At 37.2% G+C, this 17,445-nt stretch overlaps 1 protein-coding gene across 6 annotated transcripts in view; it reads left to right on the forward strand.

Annotated features, from left to right (window-relative positions):
* Positions 1-17,445, forward strand: part of CHD7 (chromodomain helicase DNA binding protein 7) — a 199,223-nt gene that overhangs the window by 130,908 nt on the left and 50,870 nt on the right. For all 6 annotated transcript variants that reach the window (XM_034429835.3, XM_034429834.3, XM_087890607.1 and 3 more), the window contains 4 exons: positions 834-899; positions 4,462-4,517; positions 10,347-10,461; positions 14,554-14,637. In XM_034429835.3, the coding sequence (XP_034285726.2) occupies positions 834-899; positions 4,462-4,517; positions 10,347-10,461; positions 14,554-14,637 (321 nt within the window). The remainder of the gene's footprint in view (positions 1-833; positions 900-4,461; positions 4,518-10,346; positions 10,462-14,553; positions 14,638-17,445) is intronic.

A 17,445-nucleotide genomic window follows, 5' to 3' on the forward strand; every position in this document is an offset into this window, starting at 1 on the left:
TGTGGGAATGACCTGGAAGAATGAAGGAAATAGATGCTTCCTAGAGAAGGATCAGACAAGAGAGGGCGGAACCCCCAATGACTTAATGATCAGAGAAAGAAACTTGGAAAAGACTTGCACTATTTGATCAGATAGTTAAAAGAGACAGATTTTATTTTCAGACTTGAAATGTAGTCTTACGATAAACTAGAATTAGCTGGTCTATGTTTCTTGTCTAGTTTACTTGGGAGGGCTGACAGGATGCTGGAAAAAAAAAGTTGTCCTAGTAAATTATATAACCTCCACTTCTCTGCATGCAGATGTAGCAATATTCTATAAAAAGTGGAAGAAACGACAGAAAATTGTAAGTTCTCTTCCAGAGTGGCTGCTGCACAACTGCAAGAAAATGATTGAGAATAGGAAATTCTTTCTTTAAAACCTGACTGAAAAAAGTTTACAATATTCATCTTATATTGAAATCAAACATGGTGAAGTTTCTATGGAGATTCTCAAATCATCCAGGTCATAGTTGTTCCAAAGTTGCTTTTCCAAAAGGCAACTGGACTTTCTTGATTTTTTCCTTGAAAACATTTCACTTCTCATCCAAGAAGCTTCTTCAGTTCTGAAGGATGGTGGGGAAAGATGATGAACCTTTAGAAATAATTTTTAAACCTAGAATTTGAAAAGTTCAATATTATATTTGATATAATTTTGTCCAAAGTGACTGAGAGTTATGCAAGTTCAAGTTAAACATTTCCAGACGGCAATAATAAAGACAGAGGACCAGTCCTGACAATATAGCTGTTCCTTTCTGTATTTTTATCAATAGTTACTATAAAATATTTCATTTTAAGGAATCTTCTGATGCTGAAGGTCCTGTGGTAGAAAAAATTTTGAGTAGCCGCATAATCAAGAAACAGGTAATGTTTATTATCTTAATCTTCATTTTTAGAATAGTTTCTTCACTGTAAATTCTTTCACAACTGTCAATTGAAAATTAATTATTATTGGTGTCTATGTTTTTTGGAAAAAAATTAATAGATTTCTAAATTTCAGCTTTACCTAATCTGAGAGATTAATTTAAGGGTAATATGTAAAGAAATTGGAAATAGAGCAGAAATGAATTATAGAATATATGCTATTTTGATAATTCTTCATAAAGATATTAACAATAGATTGAAAATTATTATTACCCATTATGGGTATGAAATTAGAATTATGCATTCATAGTAGTACATTCAAATTTAATATTAGGGATTTTGTTTTAAGGTGAGATTATTCGCTCATTAAGAGTCTGTATCATCTGTCTATACATTTATTTATCTGCTTTAGGTCATATAGAATAAGCTATGTTTGCTTTGCTAAATCCAATGCACTGAACTCATATCCTTATATTTTGTACCTTGGGTTCTATAGAATATTTTGAATCTTCAACAGGAGGAACTGCCTATCTCTAAATACTTTCACCTCTCTTTCAGCCTCTAATATAAGTGATTATATTAGAAAAAACATTAACAATACTGTCATGTTACCAGGGCCAAACCAAAATGTATATCATCTAAAGCATCTGTTGCCCACATTTTGCTACCTTGGCTAGATTCTTTTGCCCTGCCAGTAGTTTCTTAACAATATTTATTAGGGAGTGATTAATATTCAGGAGACATTTTTGTGAATAGTGACCTTCAGACTCCTCCATTATCAATGAAAAGAACAACCTCTTTTCTGGTTCATGGGGGAGCTGTTAGAAACTAGGAAATTCTCCACAGTAATTTAATGGGAGTTAAACTGATTCTAAATGGGAAATAGTCCAGTTGCTGAATTTGTTTTCACCTATCCCTTTCATCATAATAGGTGATAATCTTGCTAGGAAGAATTATTTTTGGTTGAGACAGCTGCCAAAGAGACCTGACAGCCATATCTAGCACCGCAGCTGGCCTTATTCTGTAGAACAATGCTTCTCAAATATGGCTAATTACCCAAAATTGAGTAACATATTTTTACAGATAGTCCTTGACTTGTGACCATTATTGTCGTAAGTCATGCTAATCATTAAGTAGGTCACTACATGACACATGCCTGATTTTATGGCCTTTCCAACAATGGTTGTTAAGCAAATGCTGCTGTTGTAAAGTGAATACCATGGTCATTAAGTAAATCCATTATATGAATGGGTTTTGGGTTTTTTTTTTGCTGAAAACTGGAGATAAAGACAAGTTTCTAGCAAAAAAATTGCTTAACGTAACAATGTGCAGCATAAAGCTATTAAGATTTTGCAGAATAAAAATAATGGTTAAAATTGCTGTGAAGGAAACAACAGACTCGGATACATGGAGTTATATTACATCTATCAATTAAAAAGTCTGTTCATTAGATTACCATGCAGTACAAATCAGTTTAACTAAAAATAATTAATATTCTAAAAAAGAAAAAGGATTTCTCTTAGTTACACTAAAACTATGAGGTGAAAGGGTCATCTTTAAGTGCAACCTATGCCAGAAAAATTAGAAAGGTACAGCATATATTTAGTATAAGAATATTTTCTAGATCATCTTTACATGCATAATCACTATAATAATTCACAATACTAAAAGAGGAATTTAATTTATGCACTAGCTGAATTTAAATTAATAAGATTTTTACACTTAAACTAGATTTGGCATCTGTTACAACTTAAGACAATTTTATATATTTTCCTCAGTGTACTTTAAAGATACAAAGTGTTGGGTTGTTCATATCTCAAAATTATCTGCAAAGCTCTGAATGTATGCATTGTAGTTATTTAGCTAATGTCTTATTAAATAATTTTAGTCAATATATGAAAATCAGATTACATATTAGTAACTAGGACTAAGAATATTTAGAATGGTTATCCTGATTAGAAATGGGGTATATCGTTTACTATATCTAGAAAATTCTAGGTTGTAGAATGTAAGCAAACTTAAGAATGGAGTTAAAAAGTGGTATATTTCAAAAATGTATTTTAAATTAAAGAATAAACAAATTGTAACATTGATTAATGCTGGAAGAAGTTTATGGCAGAGGAGTACTTGGATTTCTTTTTTGAAAAATTTCCTTTCAATCAGTTTAGAATAACACAAAAAAGAATTTCAAACTATAAAAATTAAAACTTTAAAATCTTGGCCATTCTACATCCTAAAAAATATTACTAAATACTTGCCAGTGTTCCCTTGGGAGATTTCTTCCTTTTTGGGGATAGCAAGTCATCTACTCACTTCCTCTGTCTCTACCAGATAGCCTTGAAAGCTACAAGAAGAGGGGAAAAAACTTTCCCTCCACCTTTACTCATTAATACCAGAAGCTATATCCAAATTATTTTTGACCATTGCCGTTGATTTCTCCTTTCACAAACCAACTACAAGTAGTCCTTGATTTACGACCGCAATTGTGAGCAGAATTTTTCTTGTTAAACAAGTTGTTGTTAAGTGAGTTGGGCTCACTTTTATGACCTTTTAATCACTATTGCCACAGTTGTTAAGCAAATAACTGCAGTTACTAAGCGAATCACACTGTTAAGCATATCTAGTTTCCTGCATTGATTTTGCTTGTCAGAAGCTGGCTGGGAAAGTCAAAAATGGCAATCATGTGACCTGGAACCACAACAACTGTCACAATACATGCTGGTTATCAAGTGCTCCGACTTTGATCAAGTGACCACAATGGTTGTAAGTCTGAGAAGCCCTGTTCATCTGTGTTGTATCCACACTCTTTAAACACAGAATTGTAACTTAAAGTTGCATCTCAAAGTCTAAAATAACATTTTAGATATGATATGCCATCCTGCTTAACAGGATTGTGTTAATTAAGCAATGGAAGTAGCATTTGGGCTTTTGTTTACCTACTTGATATGCAAGGACTTTTTGCCAAGCTTCGTGTAATTGCACTATCAAGTAAAACTATATAAAAATACATTAAAACAAGAATAAGACATTTAAAGTCCAGCTTAATATGAATATTTATTCAGTAGTACTAATGCTGTAGAAACATAAACCATATTAAAACACTACTTGAACAAGTCACAAAACCACAATATAAAGTTGTCAAGAGCCAGCCAAAAATAATACATAAGGCATTCAGGAGTGCAGTTGCTAATTGGGTGCTGCCTGAGAAAATGGTACACTTGGCTTCTCTGTAGCACTGTGGGTTTGGCAGAAAGCCATTTTGGGGTCAAGTTGTTGTGAATGAAGCTGTGTGTGGTTAGGGAGGAGTTACAATGATTCATGTGCTGGAAATTGTAATAAGTAGAATTTTCAAGGCTTAAGTAAATTCAGGGAAGTTTTTGCATTTCTCTCTCTCTGATTTTCCTTTAAAAATATATAAGAAAATTTTAAATCCTTTTTTTATTGTTACTGTTAAATTTCAAACACATGCTGTTTTTGAGTAGTATTTTCTATTAACTGTAAGATTAAGGTGATATTTACCACAGTTGTTTGTAATTAAAACCATTGATCTTTCTTTTTATAGATGGATAATGGAGAAGAAACACAATCAGAAGAATTCTATGTAAAATACAAAAACTTGTAAGCAAGCCCTGTCTTCAGCATTCTTTAAACAGTTCCACAATATGTAAAACATAAATTACAAATCTCTAAAGATTAAGTACAAATCAATTACAGATAATATTCTCCATATGAGTAGCAATACATAATATTAATTTTATGTGTTTGGAAGGAAAATATGTGTCCTTATGGAATATTTCTTCTTATAATAGATGTATCCATAATGTCTTATTTTATACACTATTTAATGATGAGTGAAGCTTGAAGTTTCTAACCATGAGATTAGTAACTAGATGTCAACAGAACTCCAGACTAAAAATATATAATAGTTACAATGTTGTTTAGTTCCTGCAGTTTACTATTACTCTAAGGTAAATTTCAGCTATAGTTGCAGTGAAAATGACATTCTAGAAATTAACATTTAAATTTACTGAGTTTAATAGTTCAGCTAGAAGGCAGGATCTTAAGGTTACTTCCTTTCCTATAAAGGTAACCCATCTTTTCAGTCTTATCTTCTGCTTTCTAGAGGAAAGCAGATTCATTTTAAGAATTAAGAATAAAAGGTTACAATTAAGAGTGCTACAAGATCAACTACAGTTACATGGAGAATAACCCAGGAGATTGGGGAGTGGGGGGGAGCATCAAGGGAAAAATCCAATCACCTCTAAAGTAAGTAAGAGGTGAGAAGCAGGACAGCTTTCAAGCTTGCCTTCAATCAAGCAGACTTGATTGAAGTAACTCAAACCCTACTTTAATGAAGCAGATACTGGATTATGCCAACTGCAGCAACTCTCCTGCAGCCTGAGAGGAATGCCAAGAAAGTTTCATTAGCTAGCAGAAAAGTTCAGGCCAGTTATGGGATGATCTCTTTGAAAGTGGACAAGCAAAATTTCAGGAGAGGGTAATATAACTGATGACCCCCAGAATCCTTGTGTATTTATTGTGAGGCCAGGCAACACCAACAACAGCAATACATCAAGTTAGCACCAGGATACAATCTGGGAGCATTTCCTGTTAGGATTATAGTAGGAAAGCTGAAGGATGCTGGAAGTGGAGATATGGTGGGGCAGCCTCAAAAGAACAAAATGGCCTAGCGATGCTCCAGCATGGCAGCTCAGAGACTAGAGAGAAGAGTAGACTTGGTTGAATCTTGGTTATCTGTGGAAGGCATAAAAGCCCTGGCCATCTTACCTACCCCATGAGGCTGCATTTTCCTAAGAATTACATCCTTTTTTATAAGTATTCAGCTACTTCTGCTTACAGAAGCACAAGTGCTATTCAGATGTGGAGAGAGGACAAAGGATCAAAATGAAAAACACAATTTCATAGTCAAGGTCTCCAGCCAGCCTCAGACATAAGGCCAAGAGAGATCCTTTTTTTCCCTAGGGGACCAAGGCATGAGACATACTTGAAATCCATTTCTCAAGGTTTTAGTCTGGGAAGAGAGTTCAGGACATTTTCTCCATAATTCATACCTCCCTAATGAAAACTATTCAGCATTGATTTTCTTTCTGATGATCCTTAATAAACTACTCAAGATACTTAAACTGTAACTGGGCCATAACAAGCAACCAGTATCTATATGACCGAACCACTGCAGCATTCCACCTGCACCCCCCACTGGCCCACCTGTAGCTCTTACTGGCTCACCCATTCCACTATGCCTGCACTCAGTGCCAGCCTAAGACTCTTGCTGGCCTGTCCACACTCTCATCACCCACCTACAACCCTTGCTGGCCTGTTTCTTTATACCAGGGTTTGAGATATACTACTAGATATCTCAAACCCTGGTATAAATAACAGTTCTCGTTTCTCTGTGGCCACTTTCAATCAGTGCTGACAGGTGGGGAGAAAACTTGCCCATGATCTCTCACATGTGGTTGCCTTAGGGCTTAAAACTTTCTCCCTTTTCTGTTTAATATCTATCTGGAAACCTCGGGTGAAATCATATGCCAGTTTGGGTCAGGTATCATTGATATGCAGATGACACACAGTTGTATATCTCAAACCCTGGCATAAAGATGTAGTCAAAGTCCTGACCCAATACCTGGAAGTTGTACAGGTCTGAATGGAGGAGGGGGATGAGACTCAGGTTCAATCCTGATAGGACCAAATGGTTGGTCCAAATGGCCCCCAAAATTCAGAAATAATTCATTGCTGACTTTCCCATTCAAAGTTTGTGCACAATATGGGGTTCCTCTTGGATTTCTAGCTCTGAGTAGCTGTTAGCTGTGACCAAATCATAGATATACCTGTTGCACCAGTTGAGCCCTTTCCTGGATTAGACAGACATGCCCTAGTCCCGTGATGGCGAACCTATGGCACGGGTGCCACAGGTGGCACATGGAGCCATATCGGTGGGCACGCGAGCTCAGCTCCGGCACACATGCATGTGCCGGCCAGCTGATTTTCGGGCTTTCTGGGCCCACCAGAAGTCAGGAAAGACACTGTTTCTGGCCTCCAGAGGGCCTCTGGGGGGGTGGGGAAGGCCGTTTTTGCCCTCCCCAGGCTCCCAGAAAGGCTCTGGAGCCTGGGGAGAGCAAAAAACGGGCCCACCGGGCCATCGCGTGCCAAAAGCGGGGAGAGCACGGGGGGGGGCACATAGAATTATGGATGTGGGCACGTGTGTGTGTGACCCCACCACGTTCCCCCCACTTTTGGCACGCAATGGCAAAAAGGTTAGCCATCACTGCCCTAGTCTGAGTAAAGTGCCGGTTATTACTTTATAATCTTTTAAGGTATTATGCCTGACTCTCTGAAGGACACCTGTCTCCAATTATCTCTGTTGGTTCAGTCAAGCAGAAGAAGGGCTTATCGTATCCTATTACTGTCATTTTATTTATTTATTTATTTTATTTGATTTCTATACCACCCTACTCCCGAAGGACTCAGGGCGGTGCACAGCCAAACAATAAAACACATACATACAAAATTTAAAAGTAGAATAAAATCAAATTAAATAATTTTGGCCCCGACAAATTTAAAACCCCAAACTTTTAAAACCAATTTAAAATTGAATGTATAAAATACTAAAAGATATTTAAAAATGAAAAATCTTTTATAAAAGAGGGAGAAAATTAGGCCAGGCCCGCCTGGTGAAATAGTAAGGTCTTTAAAGCGCAGCGGAAGGTGCGCAGATCCGGGATCCTCCGTATCTCTGGGGGGAGCTCGTTCCAGATAGTAGGTGCCCCCACAGAGAAGGCTCTCCCCCTGGGGGCCGCCAGTTGGCATTGTTTGGCTGACGGCACCCGGAGGAGCCCCTCTCTATGGGAGCGTACCGGCCGGTGGGAGGCTATTGGTGGTAGTAGGCGGTCCCGCAAGTACCCAGGTCCTAAGCCATGGAGCGCTTTAAAGGTGGTAACCAAAACCTTGAAGCGCACCCGGAAGACCACCGGGAGCCAGTGCAGCTCGCGCAGGAGGAGTGTTACATGGGAACGCCATGTCGCTCCCATTACCACCCGCGGTCATCTTATAGGATCCAAAATACACAGCTACTATGTTGCAATTCCTGCCTTCTGAAACAGTATACATCCAGAGTTTTATGTGGTTCCCACCGGTATATTGTTGAAGAAACTGGAAGACCTTTTTGTTTCTGGGACTTCAACAGTTTCTTTAACAATGTATAGATGGGAGCCACTTGAAACTGGATAAATATCATTCCAGAGGACAGGAATTACAACATAGTAGCTGTGCTGTTTTTAATCATATAAGATGACTTTGCTTAAGTAATAGAATACAAATGTGTTTCTAATTGTAAATTACAAAAGTTGTTTGGGACATGAGTAGCCTATTTCAGTGATTAAAAATATTTGTAGAATTGTTCCAGGAAAATCTACCTATCTTTATAAAATGGATAGATTTGCCGCCTCACATGCAAATTTTGGCCATGTTGGGTTATCCAGGGTCCTACAGAGTTCTTATAGCATTACATAAACTCACCGAAAAGTATTATTGTAATATTAGGAAAGGTGCCTTAAGTCTTGCCTTCTAGCTCAAAGAGGTGGAGTCAGCCCTTTCATATCCTATAGGGTTCATTTTCTGCTAACCATCTGCTCATAACATTTACTATATTTTAACAGTTTGAATCCAGTTTATTTCTTTATCACTTATAATTTATGGGCAAAATTTTATTATGAGCAATGTAGAACCAAGGTTACAGTGAGGTGGGTGTTGTGGATAATTGTTAAATCTCCCAAACTGCTCCCTTCTGCCTGTATATATGACCCCTTTTTAAAACAATTGAACTATGCATAAAAAGTAGTGTTACCATGCATAAAAAGTAGTGTTACCATGAAGACCAGAATAAAAAGAAAGAAAAATTCCAGAGTCCATATCTTTAATAACTTTAAACATAAAAGACCAATTCAAATTGTCAAGTTTTTTCTGTATCCAGAAAAATCAGTGCCACTTGCAGGGAGGCACGATAGCTTAGTGGCTTAATGATGCTGGAGATGGTCTTTGCTCCAGCGGTTCAAATTCTAGCACTGCATGGTGGGGTGAGCTCTCGTCACTTGCCTCCACTTCCATCCACCTAACAGTTCGAAAGCATGTACTATGTAGGTAGATAAGTAGCACTTTAATACCGAGATGAGAGGAATCCTGCTGGCCCTGCACCTCCCTGGTTGTATGCCTGTTTGTGAAGTGGCTTTGATGGAGGGAGAGAATCTTGGATGGTGCTGCAGGAAAGCCACTTGTTTTTTTTCTGTGCGGAGGTAGCTCGCCCTCCTGACATGCACCTTTGGAAACATGCGAGCGTGAACCAAACAGAGCTAGCAAACAGACAGCCAAACTATATTCTGCAATAGCATTGCAGTTTCCTGGCTAATATAGAATCACCATACACTAAATAAATAAATAAGTGCCAGTTGGTATGTTGTTGTAGATACTTTATTATATCCAATACAGTTCTTATACTATTTCTTAATTTTGTGTAAGAACCCATATTGATCATCATGAATAAAATCTTGCACAATCTTCTTTAATCATTCAGCCAAAATTGATAAAAATATTTTATAGTCATTATTCAGCAATGAAATTCAACAGTAACTCTTAGTTTAGATTAAATCTTGTTTTTCTTTTGACAATAAAGCAGTATTAGCTTCTTTCCACAATTCACATAACAGATCCCTGCAAAATAGAATCCATCACACATTGAAGTGGTTGCAAACGTTGGTCTTCAAAACACTTACAGTATGAACTTGGAAGTCTATCAAGCCCTCATACTTTCCCTATTTTAGTAGTTTCTGAGTTGCCCACATCCAACTCTAGGAATTCCAAATGTGCTCTCTAGTCCCAAAAGTTGTGGTAGAAAATATTTAATCGGGCAATATCTGATTTAAATCAACCTGACTTGGAACATTTTTATTCTGTTAAAATGTTTATGTCAGATTAATTTAAGTAGGTGGTCACTAAATGTTATGAGTTAGGTTTATTGAACACACAACAGCTGTGAATTAGTCACAAAGCTAAGTCATAGCTCAATTCAATACTGTGTTAACCTAAACCAAGCAAATCACATTCTGCTATACTCTCTCATGCAAATCAGGGATTTTTTTTAATGAATTGAGTTATTTGTTTCTCCAATCACAATGATTATTACTGACAATATCCACTTAAGTTCTAAAATATTTTTTTCTCTTAATATTTAGGGAGATGATAGTAAAAGAGGAAGCATAGTATCCTATCTTTGATATTTAATCAAAATGTCCATTGCAGTTATTTGCTAAATGATACTGTAAAACTGTATGGTTTATGTATTATTTTAAGACAATTATTTTAATAAGAAAATCGGTTTGCATAAATATTAAGCTCATAAATAGTGCTATGATTATTTTTCTTCCTTTTTTTTAGCTCTTACCTCCACTGCCAATGGGCATCTGTGGAAGTACTGGACAAAGACAGGAGAATTCAACAGAAGATTAAAAGATTTAAAGCAAAGCAGGCTCAAAATAAGTTCCTTTCAGAGGTATCTTTTTATTATTTCAATTGGATTAAATCATATAGCGAGGCTGAAGTTCATTGATAATTCCATCAAGTGAAGCTCAGTCATTTCTATTCAATGTACCTACAATTTCTTTTGAAAACTATTTGCAAGGTAAGCAGGTGTACCATGTGGTAGCTTATAGTGAAATAGTAATCTGGATCTCATATATCTGTAAATACTTACAAGCCTTGAAGAGATTACACCTCATATATTGTAAAGATGGTCTCCCATAGCCTCCTTTTTAATAATACTTTATATAGGCTGGATAAATATTTTTTATTAAATATTTTGAAAACAGACTTTTAGGCACTTAGTCTACTGAAGTGGATTGATGTTTAAATTCTCTTGATTTTTTAATGGTCTTAGATCTTGTGTTCATTTATTTATTTATTTTGGATTCTACTTCATTATGCTGGCTTCTTACATTGTTACAAGTTTTAGACTTTATTGTATTATTATTGTTTTAAAACAATTGAATGATTCTAAGGAACTAATTTTATAGATATATGTACTAATAAATAATCTTCCCTTTCCCCACAATGTTGTCACATTTTCCAGAGAATTTCTTAATTTCAGTCTAGTCTGTTTCAAGCAAACTAGAGCTAGCTGAGGCTTAAATTTACAGAAAACTAGTGATCTGAGCAATATGTCTCATACATCATGTCCAATCAAATAGCAAAGGAATATGAGCAAAAACATGTTAGTCCTGAATCTTTATTTCATGTAATATTTAATATTTATTTAAACCCTGTTGTTTGTCTAAGCAAACTGACTAAATAGTGGGTTGTCTGTCACTTAGTATGAAGCCTGAGCTGCCCACAAAGTTACTCCTGAAAATTATGTTTCAGTATTGAAATCTCATTTAGTAGTTGGTAGATGGTGAGTTTTATGGCTGCCATATCTAGGTGAAATAATGGGAAGATCTAATTTCACTGGCGTATGAGTTAACACTGGATATCCCCTCACTTTACAGTGTCACTGGGACTGAGTATTTACACTGAAACAGAAGAAGAAGGAATAAAACAGCACACTGTGATCCAAAAAATACAGGAGGTTCCCCACTAGGAAATATGGAATTATATAACTGGCCAAGAATTAATGCATTTTTATTTATTGTTCTGTCTCAAAAGCTATAGATAGAGATAGAATAAGTTTATTGTGCTGTTCTTTAGTAAATATGGTTTGTAGGACTACAAATCCTGTCTCTTTTCTTTAAATCTTTAAATCAAACTGGTAGGGAGCTTAGAAAATTGTTAGCAACAGCTGGATATCAGCTGCAGGCAGTGCTTGAAAACAAAGTAGCTAAAGATTTCATAAGCAATGTTGATTTGTTTGGGTGCTGTTCTCAGTAGACTATGGAATTGGTGTCTGGAAGTTGACAAACTGAAGTTTAATCTAGGCAAACCAGTTCTAGTCAGCATAAAGTCACATGCAACACATGCCACATTCACAAACCATTGCTGGTTCAGAATACTACATGCAGTACTTTCTGGAGATTATTTTTTTTACTAAATTATACCAATTTTCTTTATTTTTTTCTCCAGTTTTTGTGTCCAAGATTCCAATTATTTCCTATTAAAGCTTTAATTTGAGATTGTACTTTGATAAACTGTGTCATCTATTATAAACCATCCCATAAATTATGAGTAGAATGCTCTGTTGCCAAGACAGTGGTTTTTCCATGATTACATGGAAATTTAAAAGATTATGGTCACCTTCTAGACCAGTGGTTCTCAACCTATGGGTCGCGACCCCTTTGGGGGTCGAATGACCCTTTCACAGGGGTCGCCTAAGACCATCAGAAAACACATATTTTCGATGGTTTTAGGAATAATTTTATGGTTGGGGGTCACCACAACATGAGGAACTGTATTAAAGGGTCGTGGCATTAGGAAGGTTGAGAACCACTGTTCTAGACAGTTAATAAAGACATATTATGCTATCATGTATTTATTTACTTACTTACTTACTTACTCACTTACTTACTTACATGCTTGCTTATTTACTTAACTTTTTCTTACTGGATTTATGGGCCACCCATTTCGCCAAAGGCAACTCTAGGCAGCTTACAATCATTCAATAAAAATGCCATATAAAACATTAAACAATAAATAGGGATCTTAAATTTAAAATTCAGTTAAAATTAAATAAGATGGAGAGGAAGGGAGCAAAGTACCCACAGGGAGGAGGTGGTTTGTTATGTAATCCATTAACCACTTCCAGGATTCCACAGCCCAATTAGGATTTAATCCAGTTGGCAGAGCCATATCTGCAAGCTCTTTCAGAAGGCCAAATGGGTCTCATCTCAGGGACTTACATTCATAGAATATTAAAACTGCTTCAAGGTCATGACCTTGATCTTGATAGATATTTATTTTGTCATGATGTTGAAGCAATTTTCATGTTCTTACTCCATTTTATCCCACCTTTATTATAAATATCTTTTTAGACCAAGATAGTACAAAATACGTTGGATTTTTCAGCGTTTTCCCATGTCTGCTGAAAAAGGTGTGAGACTCAGATGTTCCCAACTAGCTTTGTCAAAGTGGTATGTCAATGGCTTCTGCTTATAGGCAGCTTCATAAATTCCTCATTACAATCAGCAGGTGAGAATGAACAAAGTTAATCCACATTAACAGGGCTACATAACAACTTAATTAATCAACCCACTGCAGTGAATTAGCTACTTAATTTGCAGAGAAATGTATTGTTTCATCATAACTTCCAATAATTCCTCAGTCATGATGGAATAATATACTTTTCTCTGCAAATTAAATAGCTAACTCACTGCAATAAGCAGATTAATTTTTTTTAGAGACAGTCCAATTTAAAACACCATGTTATCCAAAACAGTTTCTCTGGGTGGATCCCCCCCCCCCCCCAGTTTCATGGTATAATCAATCAAAATAAGTTACAACTTAATTGGTTAGATTTGGCATGAATCAAGAGAATCTGTATGCTCCATTCTCTTCTGAAACCATCTGTGATCTATAGAACATCAGGTTCCATGGTGGAAAGTTAATGGAAAGTATACTTAGAAGTAATTATTAATGGATAAAGTTAGCTGCCATGTAAGAGATATATCAAGCAATGACCAAGTAGCTATCCAAAACTGATTGGCAAGATCTTTGCCTTTAGAATATGCCAATCCAACAATTAAAATAATATATCTGAAAATCCTTGAACTTTTCAGCTATTCAAAAAGTGCTATGTGTGTTTGCCTGTTAGCTTGTAACAGTAAGTACATGAGAGCCAGTTTGGTGAAGTTGTTAAGGCATCAGACTAGAAATTAGGAGAAAGTGAGTTATAGTCCTGCCCTAGGCACAAAGCCAGCTGGGTGACCTTGAGCTTGTCACCTTCTCTCAGCTCTAGGAAGGAGGCAATAGCAAAGCACTTCTGAAAAATCTTAACCAGAAAACTGCAGGGACTTGTCCAGGCAATCTCTGTAAATCATTGATTTAACAGGTAAAACCAATACACTACACCATATAAGAGGAAAAAGTATGTATTTATAATAGACTTGATTTGTACACAATTATATACCAGTTCTCACATAAATTTAAGATATATAAAAAATAAGATCATTGCCAAGATAAAGTAGGAAACAAAGAGGGTATCTAATTTATTTCTTCAGGAATATTTTTTTCTGAATATGATTTAAGCAGTAATTAGGTGACTTCTGAGGTTTATTTCTACAGCATATAGCTTTCATAGTTCCAACTTCTATACTGCAAGCTTCAATCTTCAAGAATGCTAAATGCAACATATGCTATAAACGTTTTAAGCTGTTCGTTAGTGAATTGTAATTTCCCATGATTTAAACAAACGATTCGTTTAAAATATCCCTAAACATTTCTATTCCTAAACATTCTTGCACGATAAAAAGTTTTACAGTGTGATTAAGAGGCCCAGTTAACAAAGCAAAAGAAGTTCAATTTCCTCAGAAATACTATCATTCTGGATTGTTGCACTTCAATTAATGCTATAGTTTACCAAAAATGTATTGTGTATTACAGTGTCCCTACTGTTTTATTTACTGATTTTTTTCTTTTATCCATGCTTGTCCTTGAATAGATAGATGATGAACTTTTTAATCCAGATTATGTTGAAGTTGACCGAATAATGGACATTTCACATAGCAAAGATGATAATGGAGAGGTAAATTTATTTATTTATTTATTTATTTTTAAAATTGCACTTGTTTGCTAGCAAAATTAAATGAAGTATGTCATACATTGCTAAAACTATTTTCATTTTAATTTATTGTAATGGGTATTTCTGTTACATTTTTGGATATGCATTAGTTTTTAAACTATATTGCAGGTAGCCCTCGACTTGGTTGCTTAACAACCATTTGAAGTTACAATGGATCTGTGGGTAGGCTATTTACAATCCAGATTTGAAGCGCCAATGGTCACCACTCCCACAATCAATCTCATTGATAGCCATTTGCAGCATCCTGCAGTCATGTGACCACATTTTAAGATAGTTTTGCTGAAAAACTATGGGTTTTTACTTTAGTTTTTTGGCAAAACAACGCTTTTAGCAAACGGTTGGTTCACTTAATGACCAGGGAGTTGATCAGAAAAACTTGTAAAATTGGATCACATAACTGAACTGTCACGATTTACAGCAATGATAGGTAATCTCTATTATGGTTGTAAATTTAAAGATTACCTATACTTTAACATCCATATCCTTCACCTGTACAAAATGTTGTGCGCGCTCTCTCTCTCTCTCTCTCTCTCTCTCTCTCTCTCTCTCTCTCTCTCTCTCTCTCTCTCTCTCTCTCTCTCTCTCCCTCTCTCTCTCTCTCTCTCTCTCTCATACATACATATATATATATGTAGGTCTTTGGTTATTCGGGTTTTCTCCCGCGTAAAATTGGAGGTTTCTTGGCAACGTTTCGACGAAGTCTCATTCGTCATCTTCAGGCTGGTGTTCTCGGCTTCGTGCTTCTAGGAGCAATGTGTGTGATCGCAGCTGTTTCTTCCTTTTAACTGCCACTGGGGGTGTGAACTGATTGGGTGGGAGCTTGGCTGTGTTCTGATTGGGCAGAGGTGTGTTTTGATTGGTTGGGGGTTTGGCTGTGCTCTGATTGGATGGGGGTTTGGCTGTGCTTTGATTGGCTGGGTGTGTGTTCTGTTTAGGTGGGGACTTGGTTGTGCTCGGGTCAGTCTGAGAAGCGAGGATTTGAGCTGGTGAGCTTTGTTGCTGTTGTTTGGCTTCGCGTTCATGGCCGTGCTATCTCTTCATGGTGGGTGTCAGTCTGCTTCATGTATGGATTGGAGGGGTTTAAGGTGGCTAATGATGCAGCTGTGGTCTGGCTTCTGGTCCAGGGTTGTGCCTCATTATCAGTGTGGGTTCGAGTCTGCTTTCTGCGTGGATGTGTGGTGGCTACATCCTGTGTGGCTCTCGTGAGTGTGGGTCTGGTGTCATTCTTTGTGTTAGGGACTCGTTTGTCAATAAGGGCGGGTTTCCAAATGGCTGGTAGGCGGGAGGTATCATCTCGTTTATTCATGCTGTGTGGACGTTTTTCTATCTCGATGGCTTCTCTGATTATTCTGTTGTTAAAGTGTTCAGTTATGGTGATAGTTCTGGTCTTTTTAAAGTCAATATCATGTCCTGTGGCTTTGAGATGTTGGACCAGGGAAGAAGTTGGTTCCTCTTTTCTGACTGAGTTCTTGTGTTCTTCAATGCGTGCACTTATTCTTCTGTTGGTTTGTCCGATGTATGTGGTGGGGCAGGCGGTGCATGGGATTTCATATACTCCTTGATTTTCTAACTCAATTTTGTCTTTGGGGTTTCTTAGGATGGTGGATATTTTTCGGTTTGTGCAGAATGCTGTCTTGATGTTGTGTTTGTGGAGGATCTTGCTGATTCTGTCTGTGGTGCCTTTTATGTATGGGAGGAGGGCTTTGCCGTTTTCTTGTTCACTGTCTTGGATTTTAGTGGGGGTTTCTTTTTGGATTAGGTTGGTAATCTTATTTCTTTGGAATCCATTGGATGTTAGTATGTTAGTGAGGGTGTGTAGTTCAGTTTTTAGGTGTTGTTCGTCAGCTAAGCGTTTTGTTCTGGAGATGAGTGTCTTGGCTACGGAGTTGATCTGTGCTGGGTGGTGATGTGAGAGTGCGTGCAGATAGCGGTTTGTGTGTGTTTTCTTCTGGTAGATGGTGTGTCCTAGGGAGCCATTGGATTTTTTGTAGACTAAGACATCCAGGAAGGGAAGTTGGTTGTTCGCTTCTGTTTCCATGGTAAACTGTATTTTGGGGTGTAGGCTGTTGAGGTGTGTGAGGAAGTTGTCCAGTTTTTCTTTCCCATGTGGCCAGATTATGAAGGTGTTGTCTACGTATCTGAGCCAGAGTTTGGGTTTGTGCCTGACCACAGCTGCATCGTTAGCCACCTTAAACCCCTCCAATCCATACATGAAGCAGACTGACACCCACCATGAAGAGATAGCACGGCCACGAACGCGAAGCCAAACAACAGCAACACAGCTCACCAGCTCAAATCCCCCTGCTACTCAGACTGACCCGAGCACAACCAAGTCCCCACCTAAACAGAACACACACCCAGCCAATCAAAGCACAGCCAAACCCCCAACCAATCAGAACACACCTCTGCCCAATCAGAACACAGCCAAGCTCCCACACAATCAGTTCACACCCCCACTGGCAGTTAAAAGGAAGAAACAGCTGCGATCACACACATTGCTCCTAGAAGCACGAAGCCGAGAACACCAGCCTGAAGATGACGAATGAGACTTCGTCGAAACGTTGCCAAGAAACCTCCAATTTTACGCGGGAGAAAACCCGAATAACCAAAGACCTACATACAAACACCCGCGAAAACCTCAGAAAACATATATATATATGTGTGTGTGTGTGTGTGTGTGTGTATCAAAGACCCCATATATATCAAAGACCCCATACCTTTATAATGCTTCATGATATACTGTTCATGATA

Source organism: Pantherophis guttatus, chromosome 3, assembly GCF_059756535.1.
Source record: "Pantherophis guttatus breed Tessera chromosome 3, ASM5975653v1, whole genome shotgun sequence".
Lineage (NCBI taxonomy): Eukaryota > Metazoa > Chordata > Lepidosauria > Squamata > Colubridae > Pantherophis > Pantherophis guttatus.